We start from the raw sequence: 19,170 nt of genomic DNA, 5'->3' as shown, positions 1-19,170 counted from the left end.
AGGACCTTGTAAGTGAGCTCTGTTGAGCACCTGCTGCTGTTGAAAGCTGTGCTGCTTCTTTAGAAGCATAAAAATGGTGGTAGAAGGAGCTGCCTTTGGTTACCCACTTTGGAAACATCTCTCTGGAGTTTAAAGTTCAATAAAATTCTGCAATTTCAGAGAGATGTTGAGATACTGGAATATGTCCAGAGAATGGTGATGAAGCCCTGTGAGGACAGGCTGAGGGAGCTGGGGTTGTTTAGCCTGGAGAAGAGGAGGCTCGGGGTGACCTCATGGCTGTCTACAACTACCTGAAGGGAGGCTGTAGCTGGGTGGGGATTGGTCTCTTCTCCCTGGCAATGAGCAACAAAACAAGGGGACAAATTGTGCCAGGGGAGGTGTAGACTTGATATTAGGATAAAGTTCTTCCCAGAGAGTGATGTGCCATTGGAATAGGCTGCCCAGGGAGGTGGTGGAGTCACCATCTGTGGAGGTGTTCAAGAAAGACTGGATGAGGCACTTAGTCATTGGCTAGGGCTGGGTTCTAGGTTGGACTGGATGATCTTGGAGGTCTCTTCCTACCTGGTTCATTCTGTGATTCTATGAATTGCCGCAAGTGTTGTGATTCATGGATAGGGCCCATGAAATGAGTCCTCATATGGAGGAAAAGTCTAAAGTTTGAAGAGCAGAACAGCGGAAAGAAATTTTTATAAGAGCATAGTTTCCTTGGCTACCAGACTCCAGGAATTTGCAGGGCATTCATTCATTCAGTGTTATAGCTTAGCTCAGATAAGGATTAACAGTTACATATGTTTACTATAGTTAGCAAGAGGCAATACTGTGTGAATGTAAGAAGATAGGGCACACTTGAAGCTTGCCTCTGTTTTTGCCATGAATTTTACATCCCCTAAGTAAGGAAATTACACTTGTCAGAATTACACTTGCTTTGTTTGTCTGGAGCCCTTTCCATCAGGCATCCTTCTCAAAAGGAGCTTTACATTATTCAGAAACCTGGTGAAGTATAATAAGCAGGAGAATCAAATAATTGCCTGAAGAAGGAAAGCCAGAGCACAGAGGTACGGTGGTATTCAAATGCACCACACCAAACAATATTCTAGATATGAATACCAGTTAAAGCCATTCTAAAAATCCCTCATCTGATGAACCCAATTGCTGATCCAGTGTAAGTACCACCATCTGATGAGGTTTTGTGTGCCAGAGAGGTTACATGGAGATTATCTTAAGAAGGAATCTATCCGCAGTTTAGTTTAGAACCAGTAGAGATTTCATAGAACCATAGAATGATAGAGTGGTTTAGGTTGGAAGGGAGCTCAAAGATCATCCAGTTCTAATGCCCTGCCATAGGCGGGGACACCTCCCACTAGAACAAATTGCTCAAAGCCTCATCCAACCTAGCTTTGAACACCTCTAGGGAGGGAGCATCTGGGCAACCTGTTCCAGTGTTTCACCACCCTCACTGTAAAGAACTTCTTCCTAGCATCTAGTTTACATCTCCCCTCTGCCTGTTTAAATCCATTACTCCTTATCCTGTCATTACAAGACCTTGTAAATAGTCCCTCCCCAGCCTTCCTGTAGGCCCCCTTCAGGTACTTTTTTTTTTTAAGCATAAGAATTGATTATAGTATCTTTTTTGTTTGTTTGTTTGTTTGTTATTAAGTAACACATGGATTATTCCTATTTCTTGGATGAGAAATGGATCATCACAACCCTTAATGTGGCTAGATAAAAGCAGCAGTAAGTAATGTATTTAATAACACATGCTAAATCCAAGGTGATAAACACACAGGAAGATAAAATGTCTATCACAGAAATATCTTCATCTGTTGTGCTAATTTTGTGTTAGGATGGCAGCAGATTTTATCTTAGGTTAAATGCACTGTTCTGTGTTGCATCAAGGCACTGTCTTCAGTAATATGGTAGGAAGCATAAAGATTTTACTAATATGACAAAAAACATAGAACTACAGTATGCTTTTAATGGTGTGGTGGAAAGCATAATACAAGTAGAGGTTTACACAATAATTGTCATTTTGTCATTTTCTGCACAAATCCAAACTCTTAGCTTCTCAGTTTTTCTTACCTGATCAGATCCCATTGATGTTAATGAAATCTTTTGAGTATAGGTAGGATCCCAGATGTGCTATATCAGAAAACAGTCAGCTCAGGTAGTAGATACAAAGCTGAAATAAGTTAAAACCAGCTGTGTGAAGTGATACAACGTTGCCACACAATTTATATTTACAACACCATTTGATATTTTTTTAAATTAAGATTAAATGTGAAAGTAGTCAAAACAGTAGAATAGGAAACATTTAAAGGCTTATAATAGGAAAGTGAGTTTGTGGGCATTTCCACTCAAAAAATTCAGTTCTTTCTCATCTCAGTGCTTTTCAATAAGCAGCTGTATTTTTTTCCAAGAAAGAAGAAATGGATTCATTTCAATGAGGTAATACTTTTTCTTTGACAAGTTGGCCCTGAATTCTGCCAGGCTTTGAGTCTGTTACGAGGAGGTGAAGAAACTTCATAGTTTGTGGAATGCTTAAGGGCAAAACTACAATATACTGTGTGCATACTGCAGCTCTCCAGCTTCTGTTTGCAGTGGTTAGAAGCTACTTTCCCTCCTTCTCAGACAGTAAGATAGCTTGCCTGATCATTTCACAGTATATGGGCAAGTAAAGAAGTGAAGAGTGTATGTGTGTTCCTCTGAATGCTTTAAAGTTATGTAAGGTGAAAAATTAGGAAATTTACAGAAAAATGCTGTTAAGCAGCACTTGCCTGGGAGGACTTTTATCATTTCCTAAGCTTGTATTATTAAAGTGATACCAGTTCCATTTTCCTACCCATCACTTATCCAGAGAGCTAAATAAGTTACTGAAAACAGCCATCATGCTGCATCTGCCTAGAGGACATGACAAAGGAGAATTTCAGTCTTTAAAACACAGCCCATTTGTATTTGGAGCTATATATCAAACTTACCAGAAACTATTTGGTCAAGTAACTTGTATTCTAAAGTTAAAGAATTAAGAATCTTGTTTTTGACCAATATGCTTCTTTAAAAGGTAGAATTGTTAAGGGTAATTTGAAATTCAGTTAACATTTTGTTCCTTTGAGATTGAAATGTCTTCTGGTGGGCTGTTATGCTATTATGCCATCAGAATGATTTTGGCAAGTGAAAATGAGTGATTTGGTACAAACTACTGTTTTCACTTGAATTTTGCAATAATTGCTGCAGTGGCATAAGGAGGAAGGTGATTTTGTGTATGTGTATTTTTGCTGCAAAGAGCTTTGCAGGCACTAGTTTATCTTATTTCTAACCAGGTTAAACCAAAGTGCAAGCTTCGGTCTGGGCTGCTTCCAGGAACCAAACATGCTCATTCAGCACTTCACTGTACCATGTTAAATGCCTGTTCTCTTGGTTTAGAGCTCCTCAAGCACTGTCTACATACTTAGCTTCTGCCCTTATAAGTGTGTTGGTTACATGCCCATGCAGCAAAACCAGACATATTAGGAGGATGGCGCTGATATGGTAGAACACATTTTGCTCAGCTGGTGGAGTGGAAAAGCATGATCCTACTATTCTAGTTGTAACTGGAAGTACTGTTGTTGATTAGCAGAGGATTCAATCAATGTACCATTATAGGGGAAGTACTGCTAGTGCCCATATTATAGCCACCCATGCTGTTTTTAAATAATTAAGTTGGTTATGTGCCACTTTTCCATCTCATTTAACTTGTGAAGATGACTGAGGATGAATCCTGCAGTATTTGCACTGCCAGTAACACATAGAAGTCTAAGTCTCCGTTCAGGGTAAAGCAATGCTGTGTCTTGAATACTCACTTGACTTTGTGTTTTAAGAGAGTTTGCCTCTTAAGTATGATCATAGCTAGTTAAAGCAGCATTTGAATCCTTTCAAATGAGGCAACTTAGAGCCTTCAAGGCTAGACTGGTTCCTTACAACGCACTGTAGGCTATCAGGAGCAAATAATCAGGCAAGCACACATAAACTAGGTAGTAGTAAGATCAAATGGAACTGTAGAGGGAGGCCTTTAATGCCTACAGTAATTAAAATCTTCCTGTTACTTGGCTCTCACATTAACTTAGCTGTTTTGTTTTCCTCGATCTCTGTTTATGTGAATACTGGTAAAGGCATCATTCCTTCTGTAAGGTACCAAGCATTGTGTTTTGAAGCAGCAGGCATGGTGGAGAGTGTATGCTCCTTATACAGACTGGGTAACCTTTCTGAACTCTCTCAGCTGCCTGTGAACTAAAGGATAGGATCAAAGTGTGTCTTCAGCCTCCTCTTTGCTATCACAAGGTGCTTGGTACCTGAGTGGTCAGCTGATTGTTGAAGTTCTGCTGTGCAGAGCAGACATCACAAATGCACTGAGCTCTAGGGGAATTCTCTTTCTGGGACATTCACTTTGAGCCCAGCCTCAAGCTGGTGTCTCAGATCTCAGAGGAGAACCAGGTCCACTGTTTATCAATGCAAGAGAAATTAGCAGTGCACAGAAAACAAAATGATACATTTTTCACTTCGCTTTACAGAAGTGTTTCCTGAAATGCAGTTATCAGAGTCAGAATATGACTGGATCCTGCTAAATGTAAATCTAAGTGGATACTACAGAGTGAACTATGATCAATTAAACTTAAAAAGATTAGCATGCTTGCTTGAGAATGATCCAAAGGTAAGATCATATTTGTTTTCTCAAGCTTATAAACAGATTCTTTCCATGTGTTTCTTCTTGCAGTTCTTACCAAATTTCAAAGTGATGAAAACCTGGAGTAATGGTGAAATCATATCACGTAAGAAGAAGTGATTCATCATTGCACCACTGAATGTGGTGGGCAGCCTTCCACAGTGAAAGAGGAGCAGGCCCAAGTAATTTAACATAAACATGAAAAATAACTTTACATGAGATGGCATTCTGTTTTCAAAGCTGTCTTAACTTGCAGATGTTCCGGTCTCTTAAATTTGACTCAGTTATTGGTATGGATTTGTGGCTGAGCTTTATCTGCTGTTAGATAACCATGGTGAAGAAAAGCTGGGAGAAAGCTTTTAATTCCATAGTTCCTCAAACCACAATATTTCAGTGAAGTTGTACGAAAATAATCATCTAAATGGTTAATTTTAATTAGTTTTGTGGTTTATTTTGCCTTGAGGGGTGTGTGTGTGTTTGTGTGTAGATTTTTCTTAGAAAAGTTCCAATCAGTTCTGTTTGGACTCTTTCAGTCCTCTATATACTTTATAAATGGGAATGCATTTCATCCCATCTCTGACTTGCCACAGCTTGGGATGAAGGCAAAAGTGGTAAAGAACAGCCTATACCTGTGGGTACATGTGAGGTTGCACGGTATTTAATACAACCTAGAGTGAGACAAAGACTCCAACAGTAATGTCAGCTGACTGACTGTGGTAATAACAGTGAGAAAACCTTTAAGCTTTCAGCATGACAGTAATCAGTGTAGTCCAGCAACTTCTCCAGAAAGTTTGGATTTGAGGGTGATCAGAGCATGATTAGACCTTTCTGCAGCACACTGTCTTCTAAGCTTTTTTTTTTCTTTCACAGGAGGAAATTAGGTGTGTGCTGACTTTGGGATGGTTTTGGCATCGGTCAGTGGGAAGGTTCATTTGGCATCAGTCAGTGGGAAGGTTCATTTGAGTAGCTGCAAGAGGTTAAAGCAAACCAACAGGTTAACTTGTCTGTTTTGCCCAACACAAAAGTGAAGGAAAAGCAACACAGAAAAAAACCTCCATGTTGAGACAAAGAGAGTGAGATAAGAGTTTAATACAAGCATGACACCATAAATGCATGATTACCTTAGCCTATATGCAGAAAAAGCACAGCAGAAAGCAGCAGCAAGCAGAAGCAAGCGAGCTGAAAGCCCAATCTAGAGGGTTCCCCCATCCCTCCCTATGCCACTGCTGTCTCGGCAAAAGAGAGCTCAACCCCCAAACCTGGAACCCAGAAACAGCAACCAGAACAGGAAAACTCTCATATTACAGTCTGAACTTCAAGCTCCATATAATTCTTTGGTCCAGCCAGCACGTTCATTTCAAAACTGGCATAAGGCAGCATGGTTATGAATAACAGCAGCAAACATTCAACTTAACCAATGACATTCTCCACTGCATAGTCTACACCATCTGTGTCATGCCCAGCAGCAATCAACATCAAATAATATATATCACACATCATTCATTGTCCATTCTCACTCAAGATGACATTGCTTTGCAGTACACTTCTCGCTGCAGATGCTCCGAAGCTCCATTCTGTTCCAGCACACAACAGTATCAACTGAGCCAGAGCAGTGTGGAAGCAGGGAGCAGAGGAGGGACTAGCAGTCCTTCTCAGAGCAAAAGCTGTAGGCAAGGGTTCACTCAAAGTTCTACCTCAGTCATGTAGTTAATGACAGTGCCAGACACTGCTCTGGACTAATTTGGGTATGTATTCTGAACTGAACCCTCAAAGGGAAAAAAATGCACCAAAAGTGTATCACTTAGGTATTTTTTGGGAAACACAGCATCTCCCTGTTTTAATTTTCCTTACGGCATGCAACTAAGAAGGGTCTTGAAATTCCATGCTTAATGTACTGTAACTCTGTGTTTATATGTATAAACATCCCTAACAGCACATAAATCATTTCAGCTTCAAATGCAGGATCTATTTAATGGTACTTCATATAAGATTTTGGCTTGGAAAAAAGTGTTAGGAACTTGCCTTCTGAAATACAAGTAAAGCTTATTTAGACTCTTCATGATGTGTTTAGGTCTATTAACACTACATGAATGCTTTCTGCAGGCTATTCCCGCTGTCAGCAGGTTCCAGCTGATAGATGATCTTTTTGCATTGACACAGTGAGTATGCTTTAAAAATATTCCATAGAAAATGATCAAACTACATGATGACATTCATCATTGACACGTCTGCTTTGCTTATTCCTGCCTGATAAGAACTACAGCTGCTCTTAATCTAATTTAATCTATTCTTCTGTCAGTGCTAAGTAATTTCTTTCAGATTTTCTTCTAAATTTGGTCCAGCTCAGGAAGCATTTTAAATAATGGCACTCCTGTGGTGGGTTTTTTTTTGTTTGTTTGTTTTTTGTTTTTTTTTTTAAAGCACTAACCTATATTTGTTGAAACAGAAAAAATACTCTGAGTTTTCTGAATTTTCCTTAATTGACTCTGGGCTACCTCAGCTATGCTGTTTTGCATCACTCTTAACACCTCTTCCATTTCCCTTGCTGATGGATAACTTGGTTGTTCATGTCTGTGGTGCTAGTGAGGTCAGCAGTACTGTGTGAACATGAAGCAGCAATAAACATATCTATGCCTCAAATACACCAGCAATCCCAAAAGCATCAGAGAGAACTGTGATGTGAGAGCTCAGGGAGGAGGTGGCCAAAGCACATCACCCTTGCCTCAGAGCCTCTGGGAGTGGCTCTGGGAGGAAGAAGGAGAAATTCTCGTTCTTCCTCTCATACAAATGTCTATTGTCATAAGCAAGCTCAAAAGCAGTATTTAATAAGGAATATAGGTATGAAGTACAGAACTGTGCTTCTTGAGTACATTAGAAGTGTTTCTGTTCTGGAGGAGAGAGGTTTAAATTAGAATTTTATTAGGGAAAAAATATTTCTGTGCTAGTTCCACACCGAGGCACAGGAATGCCATGCTGGAGTTGGTTTTGTGCATATGAACTAGATCGTTCCATATTTACAATAATACATATTCCACAAAAAGACCTGTAGCACAGACATTTTATTTAGCAGTAAAAATACAAATGTATTATGTCAAACTCTTCTCCTTCATTTCACCCTAGTAAGGCTGCTGCATGCTGTAAATATGCCTGTACTGTGTCCTGAAGGCACAAGCAGAACATAGCCTGCTCTTAAAAGCATACTGTTTTATACATGATTTATTTTTCCAGTGTCTTTTCTAGGACACTTTCCATGCAGTATACTGATGTTTTTTTACCACTTTCATAAATAAAAAGGTATTTGTGTTAGGTAAATAATGTGAATAGATATGCTCAAGGCTAAGGTTCTGTGTTTTGGCTTTGAATTTTGAAATAGGTTTGGATATATTGAGATTGAAACAGCACTTGAACTAACAAAGTACCTTGCTAAAGAAGATGAACTCTTCATATGGAATGTGGTATTGTTAAACTTACTGCCTGAGAATTTGGAAAGTACTCTGAGAAACTATGAAGTATATCCACTTTTAAAGGTATCTTGTTTTTTGTTAGCAAAGACAGTAGATGACTTGAACAAATCATAACAAAATTAATGCTTTAGAATTCTCAGTAATGTAATGGTGACTATTTTGGGCCATAGTTTTTGTCATTCCCTTGTAAACATTGTTTTAGCCGGCAGTATTTACTGCATATATTAGTCAATGATAAATATAATTGAATATTGAGCAAATATTATCATAAGGCAGAAATATGTTAATATTTTTATATCAAGCCTGACCCTAGGTTTATGTAAAATGGAGGAGCTGGAAAATACAGCTATCAGTCAGCATTAAATCATCAATAGAAAATTAGAAATATTGCTAAGGGTGTGTAGTATGTGCTCTGTGGTTTGTACTGCCTTCCCATTCATCTTCATGGAGTGAAGGAAGGAATTTGGTTTGGATACTAAATGAGGTGATTCTGTCCCCACATTTGAGCTTCCTGAGATGATACTGCTTTATTTATTTCCTTAACTTGTATTTGAACAGGACTTCACTTTTGTTTAAGGTACAGTCCCATAATATCAGATCTCTTGAGTTCTTAAAATCATAGAATGTTTTGGGTTGGAAGGGACCTCCAAAAGCCATGTAGTCCAACTCCCTCTACAGCAAGCAGGGGCATCCTCATCTAGATCAGGTTGCCTAGAGCCTTGTTGAGCCTCATGTTGAATGTATCTACTACCTGAAGGGACATTGTAGCCAGGTGGGGGTTGGTCTCTTCTCCCAGGCAACCAGCAATAGAACAAGGGGACACAGTCTCAAGTTGTGCCGGGGTAGGTATAGGCTGGATGTTAGGAAGAAGTTCTTCACAGAGAGAGTGATTTCCCATTGGAATGGGCTGCCCAGGGAGGTGGTGGAGGCACCGTCCCTGGAGGTGTTCAAGAAAAGCCTGGCTGAGGCACTTAGTGCCATGGTCTAGTTGACTGGTTAGGGCTGGGTGCTAGGTTGGACTGGATGATCTTGGAGGTCTCTTCCAACCTGGTTGATTCTATGATTCTATGTCCAGGGATGGGGCCTCAGCTACTTCCCTGGGCAACTTGTTCCAATATTATCTTACCCTTATGGTAAGTTATTCCCAAGGTAACATAAGAAGAACAAGTCATTTTATGTTGAGAAGGTTTCTTTGTTGTTGTTCTGTTTGTTTGTTTGTTTTCTGAGATTGTTTTGTTAATGACTTCAAAGTTCCTAGCAATGAGAGATGTAAACTTCCCATTTTGAATGGATGTAGAGATGTACTGACTTTTGTGCTGTGTTGTTAAGGAATTAATATTGGTAAATACTTAGGATAAATCTGACTAAAAAATACAAAACAATACAGTAAAGGCACACATCTAAATTAATTTTTCTTTTTTTTTTCCTCAAAAGAAATACCTTTTAAAGAGAATGTTGCCAATATACCATTATTATGCTGTTTCCATTCGTGAAAATGTCAATGCTTTGGAAGATGACTATTTTGCTCAGTAAGTAGTCTGCTTTTCTCTGAAGTTTGTTCTGGTGTGACTTGATCTGATACATTGCAGCTTGCCTGTCTGAATTTAAATACAAGATACAGGAAAAAAAGGCTTGCAATTAATTTGAATACAATGGAATTGTGATTTTTACTGTCCTGTAAGTGCGTGTGGCTTATGATGACACTTCCAATGAACCTGTGATTTCAGGATAGCCTGGGATGTGTACAGTCTATTCAATGAACATGAAAGATGGTAGTTTAGTGATTTGAATGGTAGCTTTTGTTTACTGGAGAACAGGGTTGACAGGCTTCTGCTTGTTGGGGAAAAAAAAATCCCTGTCAGCAGTGAACTTCAGATGTGATTATGGATCAATGACTAATCTTTAAAATACTTCATTTTTCAGTGCCATTGTGGCCACAGTCTTGAGTGTCCAAGAGATTTGGACTAGATGCAGCTATTCTCTTAATACTACCAAGAGGGATATAAACCACACAAAAAAAAATCAGAAAAAATACAGTACATTGATAGGCTCCCTGCTGTCCATAAATACTGATGTCAGAGACACATTAGTTTAATTTTATTGTTAGGCTTCAACTCTTTTGAGTTGATGTTTCCCTTGGTTAACAGCATTGTGTTCTGAAACTCTGCTGGTCAGGCATGGTTCAAGTACTCTGAATGTGGACTATATATCTTTTCTTTTTAATCTGTTTCCATTTCCCTTCAAGAGTGTATTTGGAAAAACTTTTTGCAACAGCATGCTGGCTGGGCCTCCAAGACTGTTTAAACCTGTCATCTGAACTGTATGCTAAGTGGATGGACAATCCTGAGTACAAGTAAGATGATAATGTGCTCTTAGAGGTGTGTGTGTGTAATTCAGTGGAAAGGTAGAGGGCTCTTATATGAGGGAGGCAGAATGAGACATGGTCCTCTACACTGCTTTTCTTTCTTGGCAGAATGACAGAATTTAAGCCTAACTGTGCCCCTCAACCACCTCCTCTTTCCCAAATCCCAGCTTGGTGATGATCTCATAATTACGACTTTTTAAATAGACTTTTCAGGCTGGAGGCTGCAGATTTTTGTCAGGAGGACCAAAATCTGTTGAGCCACACAACAGGTGAATCTCAGCTAAGGGCTAATATCCCATATTATCCACATGCAGCCCCTTTGTTGCAGTACAGCCTTAGGAATCATAGAATTGTAGAATCAACCAGGTTGGAAGAGACCTCCAAGATCATCCAGTCCAACCTATCCCCCAGCCTTATCCAATTAACTAGACCATGGCACTAAGTGCCTCAGCCAGGCTTTTTTTGAACACCTCCAGGGACAGTGACTCCACCACCTCCCTGGGCAGCCCATTCCAATGAAGCTTTTAGCAATACTGAGTTTTGTTACGTTTGTATGATGCAGGCATTTGCCTATGGTGTGTCCATCAAATTGCCTTGCATAGTCTGCATTCATGTAAAGAAGTGCTGGGAACAGCTGTCAGGTCTTATGCTCATACTGGAACATAGTGGTAAGGTTTCTGGTCAGGGAGGATGGAATCCTACCAGGAATCTGGCTGTCTGTATTTTAGTATTGCACCGTTAAAGAAAATTCACAATGTATTGAAATCATTATTCTCTTTCCTTCCCTCTTTCTTTTGATGTTTTCTATGCAATAGTCAAATAGTATTGGCACTGGTGAGTGAATATTTAAAGTGGTTTTTTTAATTATTTGTTGTTGTAAATGTTTTGTTGCTACTTATGTCTCTGTTGATATATGTAATTGGCTAAGTAAACTGAACTTAGACTTTTATGTTTGTAAATAACTTCATAGTGATCATCCTCACAAAAAAACTAGTCATGCTTTGCAGATTAACAGAAAAGTTTAAATAGCCTAAACTCATTCTGTTGTGTTCCAGAGAAAACACTCACTGAAATCAACAATGCTGCTCTGAATTCTCAAAGCAGTCACCTATTAGAATCATAGAATCATAGAATCAACCAGGTTGGAAGGGACCTCCAAGATCATCCAGTCCAACCTAGCACCCAGCCCTAGCCAGTCAACTAGACCATGGCACTAAGTGCCTCAGCCAGGCTTTTCTTGAACACCTCCAGGGACGGTGCCTCCACCACCTCCCTGGGCAGCCCATTCCAATGGGAGATCACTCTCTCTGTGAAGAACTTCCTCCTAACACCCAGCCTATACTTCCCCTGGCACAACTTGAGACTGTGTCCCCTTGTTCTATTGCTGGTTGCCTGGGAGAAGAGACCAACCCCCACCTGGCTACAGCCTCCCTTCAGGTAGTTGTAGACAGCAATGAGGTCACCCCTGAGCCTCCTCTTCTCCAGGCTAAACAACCCCAGCTCCCTCAGCCTCTCCTCATAGGGTTTGTGCTCCAGGCCCCTCACCAGCTTTTTTGCCCTTCTCTGGACATGTTCCAGTACCTCAACATCTCTCTTGAATTGAGGAGCCCAGAACTGGACACAGGACTCAAGGTTTGGCCTGACCAGTGCTGAGTACAGGAGAAGAATAACCTCCCTTGTCCTACTGACCACGCTGTTCCTGATAAAGGCCAGGATGCCATTGGCTCTCTTGGCCACCTGGGCACACTGCTGGCTCATCTTCAGCTACTATCTATCAGTACCCCCAGGTCCCTTTCCTCCTGGCTGCTCTCCAGCCACTCTGTCCCCAGCCTGTAGCGCTGCTTGGGGTTGTTGTGGCCAAAGTGCAGAACCCTGCACTTGGCCTTGTTAAATCTCATCCCTTTGGCCTCTGCCCACCCATCCAGCCTGTCCAGGTCCCTCTGCAGGGCTCTCCTACCTTCCAACAGATCAACACCTGCTCCTAGCTTGGTGTCATCTGCAAACTTACTGATGCTGGACTCAATGCTCTCGTCCAGATCATCAATAAAGATACTGTCTGCTACTAATAATATTTAACATACCTGTTCTATTTTTTATTCTTTTCCTGGTGGAGTACATTATCTGAGTTGAAGAGCTAAACAGCCTGTGAACTATATTAGCTGATGTATTTTTTAATTAGATGGAGAACATCAATTTTGCTGTTGTTTTTGGCACTGAAGTGAGTTCAAAAGGACTTCACAGCCTCACAGTTCAAAGAACTTTTAAGTGAAGAAAAAAAAACAACAACTATGAATTCCATTTAAAAAAAAAATAGTTTTACAGAAAAAAGAGGAAATAGGTCACTTCATAGGTTTCAAATAACAGATCACTGTTCCTATTCAGTTGCAGAGGAGGCTTTTCATATGCTGGAGAGGAAAGGAAAAGGACACAATAAACTTTTGATTCATATTTCACAGATTCCTTTAAATACTCTCCATTCTCAGCAAAATGCCTGGCAGCATACTGTAGCTGTTCTGCCACAGGTGGAACCTTGCAAGGATTCTCTCATCTGTGGAAAGGAGTAATGCTTTTTCTCTGTCAGATAAGGTGATCAATTTTCAGCTGAACATTTCCAGACAGTTCCTGGCAGCCCTTAAATGGACTTGATACAGTGCATTTTTATCTGTTCATTGGAGATAACAAGTCAAGATCTGGTTTCTCACTTTTACCGCTTACAGGAGCACAGCCAGCTAAATGAATATGTTCTCTGTGATCCTGCTTCTGATGTGCCTTCTTTTGAAAGGAAATTAGTCTAGAGGGAGTGACAGTGTTGCTGTACATTTTAGTTATTTACTAAAGGTAACCATATACTGCTGTTGCCCTCAAAAGTTAAAAAATCACTATGCTGCTTCTGCATTCACTCCAGGAAAGTCACATGAAAAAAACACTCTTCTTTTAAGCAGCTTTTTGCATCATGCCCAAGATGCAGAGAAGAGAGACTCTCAGCAGACCAGTAATATCAAACTGTGCAGCCAATCCCAGTAAAAATATCTAGATTAATAAGACACTCCCTTCATCTAATATAACCTCTAGAGTTCCTCTGGACCACAGTGGACTTCCTCTCTGAGCTACATGACACAAACCACATCAGGGCCACGACAGATGTCGAGCCAGTCGATGAATGTCTCATAGCCTTGAATACAGCTTGAAAACATAGAGCTGCAGACAGATGACATTCAGAGCTTGTCCGTTTGCTTTCTACCCAGAACTTCACATTCATTAACCAATGTTTTCTTGAAGCTTTTGGAACAGCTGCAGTAGCAAAATAAAAAACTGTATTACAGCCAAAACATCTCAACCCTGTTACCACCCTACCATGGCCTCTTTCTGCAACATTACTACCAAATTACAGAATATATCTGATTGGAAGAGACCTCGAAGGTCAACCTTTGAACTAGTACTGAAGAGTGAACACTGAACCATGTCCCTAAGAACCAGGCCCACAAGCTGCTTGAACACCTCTGGGGATGGTGACTCACTGCAGCCCTAGGCAGTGAAGAAGTATTTCCTAACATCCAGCCTTAAACCTCCCCTGGTGCTGCTTGTAACTATTTCCTCTAGTCCTGCAACATGCCACTAAGGAGAAGAGGCTTCCCCCTCCTCACTCCATTCTCTCTTCAGATAGTTGCAGAGAATGATGAGGTCTCCCTTCATCTTCCTTTTCTCCAGACTGAACAACGCGAGCTCCCTCAGAAGCTCCTTGTATGTCATGTGTTCCAGACCCTGCATGACCCTTGTTGCCCTTCTCTAGACACACTCCAGCATCTCACAGTATCACAGTATCATCAGGATTGGAAGAGACCTCACAGATCATCAAGTCCAACCCTTTACCACAGAGCTCAAGGCTAGACCATGGCACCAAGTGCCACGTCCAACCTTGCCTTGAAGTGCCCCAGGGACGGCGACTCCACCACCTCCCCGGGCAGCCCATTCCAGTGTCCAATGACTCTCTCAGTGAAGAACTTTCTCCTCACCTCCAGCCTAAATTTCCCCTGGCGCAGCCTGAGGCTGTGTCCTCTCGTTCAGGTGCTGGCCACCTGAGAGAAGAGAGCAGTGGCCCAGAACTAAACACAGTACTCGTGGCGTGGCCTCCCTGGTGCAGAGTACAGGAGGATGATCACCTCCTTGTTCCTGCTGGTCACAGTGTTTCTAATACAATCCAGGATCCAGTTGGCTTTCCTGGTCATCTGGGCACTGCATACTTATATTCAGATGACTATCAACTAACATACTCATGTCCCTTCCCAAGCAGCAGCTTTCCAACCACACATCCCCAAGTAGGTTGCTTACCATGGGGGTGTGTGACCCAGGTGGAGGACCTGGCACTTGGCCTTGTTAAGCCTTGTATAATTAACCTTGGCCTCTCAATCTGACCTGTCCAGATCCTGCTGTAAAGCTTCCCTACCCTCTAGCAGTTTGACACAGCCACCCAGCTTGGTGTCATTTAAAACTAACTAAGAGGGCACTCAATCTCCCCATCTGGATCATTAGTAAAGATAGAGGACAGTGTACTGAACCCTGGGATACACCACTAGTGACTGGGAGCGAGCAAGATTTAACTTCCCTCACCACCACTCTTTGGACTCAGTCAGTAAGGTAGTTTTCTACCCTGTGTGGAGTGCATTTATCCAAACCTTGTGCCATGAGTTCCTGAAGGACAATGCTGTGGGAGAGTCTCAGAGGCTTTAATGAAGTCGAGATTGACAATGTCCATGGCCCTTGACTCATCCACTAAGCAAGTCACCTTATTATAGAAGGAGATCAGATGAGTCAGGATCTGCCTTTTATGAACCTGTGCTGACTGCACCTGGTCACCTGTGTGTCTTGTATGTGATGTGTAATGGCGCTCAGTATGACCTGCTCCTGACACCGAGGTCAGGGTGACAGGCTTGTGGCTCCTTAGATCATCTTTTTGGCAGTTAAGCAAACTATTAGATTCCTGTAACTCAGACAAGATGTGTTACAGAAGGATTTCTCACAGGGCTATTCTTTACCTTGACATAACCACTCAGTCTCGGTAAGCATCATTCTTAGTGGCAAATCCCTTACGTTTCCCTTACATACTCAGGTAAATTAATCCAAATTAATTTTTGCAGTAAATATAAAACATGCCCATGCTTGCTGTTAGTATGCCAGTCAAATCCCTCATCAACCACAGGACTACTAAGATCGCTGCATCTTGTACTTTCATTTCTTTAACAAGTGGTGTCTGTCATGCAGAAGACCCAACTCTCTCATTCCCAGCGGTCCTTTTTAGTTTCCAAAGTTTTCAAACTTTTTAACTTTAAAGACTGCTGTGTAGTAGAATAAATTGCTTTCACTAGCAAGTGTTGACAGTATCTGAATGTCAGAGACACATCACTGCAGATGGAGTATTACACTGATAATTTTTACATTTACTTTTTGTTGATTTCATCAACACGTTAAGAGCTCTCCTCTGGGGTGAGGAAAATAAGAAGCTGCCTGTTGCATGAAGAAAGCTCCCTTTTATTTCTGCTTAATGCTGCATATGGCTGTTCCTGCTGGATTCATTCACTTTGAATGGTCTTGTCTGGGATGGTGCTTAAATGTAGCTGCACTCCTTAATGGTGCGATCTGTGCCCTAGACTGCAGTGTGAAAAAGTGGCACTGACATTGTGTGTACACAAAACAGCTTTGTCCAACTATTCTGAAATATGTTTTTTATTTGCCTTTAAGCTGCATGCTTTTAAAATGTTTGAGTTATGAATAAAGCAATCAAATTTCCTAGCTTTACTATAGCCATTTCATATTTTCTTTCTCATGCATCTTTTAATTGCAAATAAACATTTGTTTTCAGTTATGTGTTAACAGCTGAGTTTGACTTCACAACAACACAGTACCTACTGATTATATATACTTTTTTTTTGCAGAATTCCCTTTTTAATTAGAAGAACAGTCTGCTGCTATGGTGTGGCAGTGGGAAGTGATAAAGAATGGAATTTTGCATGGGAAATGTATAACCATTCTGACTCCACAAAGGAAGATAAAGACATCCTGCTCTTTGCCATGAGCTGTGCCAGAGAGTCATGGTTACTTTACAGGTGACCTTGTTCAAAGTACATCTTTGTGTATACAGAAGGAAATTGTAAGAACACAAGTACTGTACTGTGCAAACCTGATGGAGGTTTGACTGCTGCAGAAGCATGTGTCTTATAGACCACTGAAGGAATCTTAAGAGTTTTCTCATGGAGAAGATATGACAAACAGAAGAAACACAAATGTCTGGATGTAAACATCCCAGATACTGGCAACCACTGACAAAGAGGGTTTCTGAGCTGGTAACTAGAGTGACATATCTAACACAGGGCCTGTCTTCTGTCTAGTGACATTTATGAACTACAGTTAAACTGTCAGGCTTTATAGCAGACTGTGGCACCTCACAACAGAATTGCACGTAAACATGCTTCCTTTTGGTTTGTTCTATATATATTCTGTGTTTTTTTTTTTTTTAACTTGGATCATGTTATCTGCTGTTAATTCTCTGCACTGTAAAAAACAGTAATTAGCACAATTCACTTTGATGTTTCCCCCTACCATTTATGATTTTATATAACTTCCCCATACTCTTTCTTCCCTGCTTATTTTGTTTGCAAGCTAAAGTGTCATAATCCATTTAGCCTGTGTGGAAGCAAAGTCAGCCAGGTTAAGAGCAAAAAATGAAAACAGTCTTGCTAGGAAACTGTTCAGTATTTGATGTGCAGACTTGCAATGAAAAGTATTTTTTTAGTATTTCCAGCTTGATAGAATCATAGAGTATCCTGAGCTGAAAGGGGTCCACAAAGATCAGGAAGTCTAACTCCTGATTCCATTTAGGGCAATCTGAAAGTTCAGCCATACATCTAAAAATGTTATCCAAATGCATTCTGAATGCAGTCTGAAATACTGTATTTATTGTATTTCACTGGAATTCAGGTAAAATCATTTCACTTTATCTGTAAAAGGATGTCAAAGCTGAATTCTCTAATTATCATGCCCATATTACCTAACAGATTCATTAAAGAACAAAAATTTACCAGTGATAGCATAAAGAATCATCACCCAAGAGCTGACATAAACTCAGAAGGATTTAGATGTTACTCTCGCCAGCCACCTGCTCTTGTGATGGTGATCATTTGAGAAGACAGAACAAGAATGCCTGAGAAGGTGGCAAGATGGGTTACAAAGAGATGTCCAATCATCTATGCTTATTTTCCACCTAACTTATGGTTCTTTACTGACTTGATCATTGGTACTAGCTAGCACTGGTCCCTGACAAGCTCAGGCAGTTGTGATGACCTCATAACCTCCCTGTGCTTTAGTAATGGTAAGCCAATCTTTTTCTAAATGCCACACAGGAAATCTTCTGGGGTGATGAACATAAATCTGGGCTTCTTCTTGCCCTCAGTATATTTTATCCATTCTGCTAAAGCATGGTGGTGGCATGCAAGTGGGAGAAACCCAACTCACATACTCTACCCATAAAGCAGCTGCCTGGAAGATTCTTTGAGAAGATAACTTTTTAAGAGGGCTCCTGTGATGCATCAGGCTGATGCATTGGCAGAACAAAGAGAATAGTTCTTTAGTTTTTCAAGGCATTCAGGCACTCGCAGCCACAGACATCACTGGTAGGTAGTTTCTGAAGCATTTGTGAAATTATGCCTTAAGCCCTATCAAAGCATCCAAGGCCCATTGCTTGGTCTTGTTATAGAGGACAGGTCTCTTTTGTATAGCAGTGTATATATAACTGTTGTATAACAGTGTCTTGCCACTGACTTACTCTAGTCACCATTTGTGCCAGAGCAGTTAGTCTCCAGAAACTGCAGAGCAGTTTGCCCTTTTGCAGAGTTGCTGTCTTTCTGTACCACAGACAAGAAAAACATGCATATACACCTAATGTGCCACAGCTTCATTTTACTGGACAATGTGGAAAACAGGGGATTTCACCATGCAGGGAAAAAAACTAAGCTGAATACACAGCTGAGAGTGACACCAACTTTGTTGCAACCTTCCACCTTGTGTTACTTGTTGAGACAAGCATTTTCCTAAGACAAGTGATATTTCCAGATGATTACTGTTCAATAGTAAGTGATAGGTACTATTATTACCTTATTTTCTAACAGATACTTGCAATATGGACTCAGTGATACATTATTTTCTTCCAACTGTACTTCAGTCATCATCCTGTATGTGGTGACTAAGGATATTGGACACCGTATAGCCTGGGAATTTGTTACGGAAAATTGGCCGCTTTTAAGTGAGAGGTACAATGAGCTTTGTTTTCCCTTTATTTCTGTGTCTCTTTGACTTCCTCCTCCATGTTCTGTTTGAGCTGTAAAATTGAGATGTATATTTTTCTTCCACAACTTGGAGTTTGGGGCTGGGTTTTTTGTGTGTGTGTTTTGTTTTGTTTTTTACTGTTTGATGCAGTTTCATAAGTGGGCAGAGCAGGGTTTTCATAGGATTGCACTCTGATCAGGGCTTCATGTCAAGGAAAGTTCTTGTCAGATATAAAATGCTTTAAAAATTAGTCTGCTCAAGACTGAGTGTTTTAAGTTACATTTCCTGGAAAATCTGACTCTCAGCTTTTCCGTGCTCTGTACTGATGA

General features: G+C 40.6%; 1 protein-coding gene across 1 annotated transcript in view; it reads left to right on the top strand.

Moving 5' to 3' along the window:
* Nucleotides 1-19,170, top strand: part of LVRN (laeverin) — a 46,880-nt gene that overhangs the window by 23,569 nt on the left and 4,141 nt on the right. The window contains exons 11-18 of the mRNA XM_064140487.1: nt 1,658-1,734; nt 4,545-4,684; nt 6,800-6,855; nt 8,070-8,223; nt 9,595-9,689; nt 10,406-10,513; nt 16,456-16,626; nt 18,685-18,825. Coding sequence (XP_063996557.1) covers nt 1,658-1,734; nt 4,545-4,684; nt 6,800-6,855; nt 8,070-8,223; nt 9,595-9,689; nt 10,406-10,513; nt 16,456-16,626; nt 18,685-18,825 — 942 coding nt within the window. The remainder of the gene's footprint in view (nt 1-1,657; nt 1,735-4,544; nt 4,685-6,799; nt 6,856-8,069; nt 8,224-9,594; nt 9,690-10,405; nt 10,514-16,455; nt 16,627-18,684; nt 18,826-19,170) is intronic.

Source organism: Pogoniulus pusillus, chromosome Z, assembly GCF_015220805.1.
Source record: "Pogoniulus pusillus isolate bPogPus1 chromosome Z, bPogPus1.pri, whole genome shotgun sequence".
Lineage (NCBI taxonomy): Eukaryota > Metazoa > Chordata > Aves > Piciformes > Lybiidae > Pogoniulus > Pogoniulus pusillus.
The sequence above is the reverse complement of the archived record's forward strand: the minus strand, read 5'-3'. Positions and strand labels throughout refer to the sequence as shown.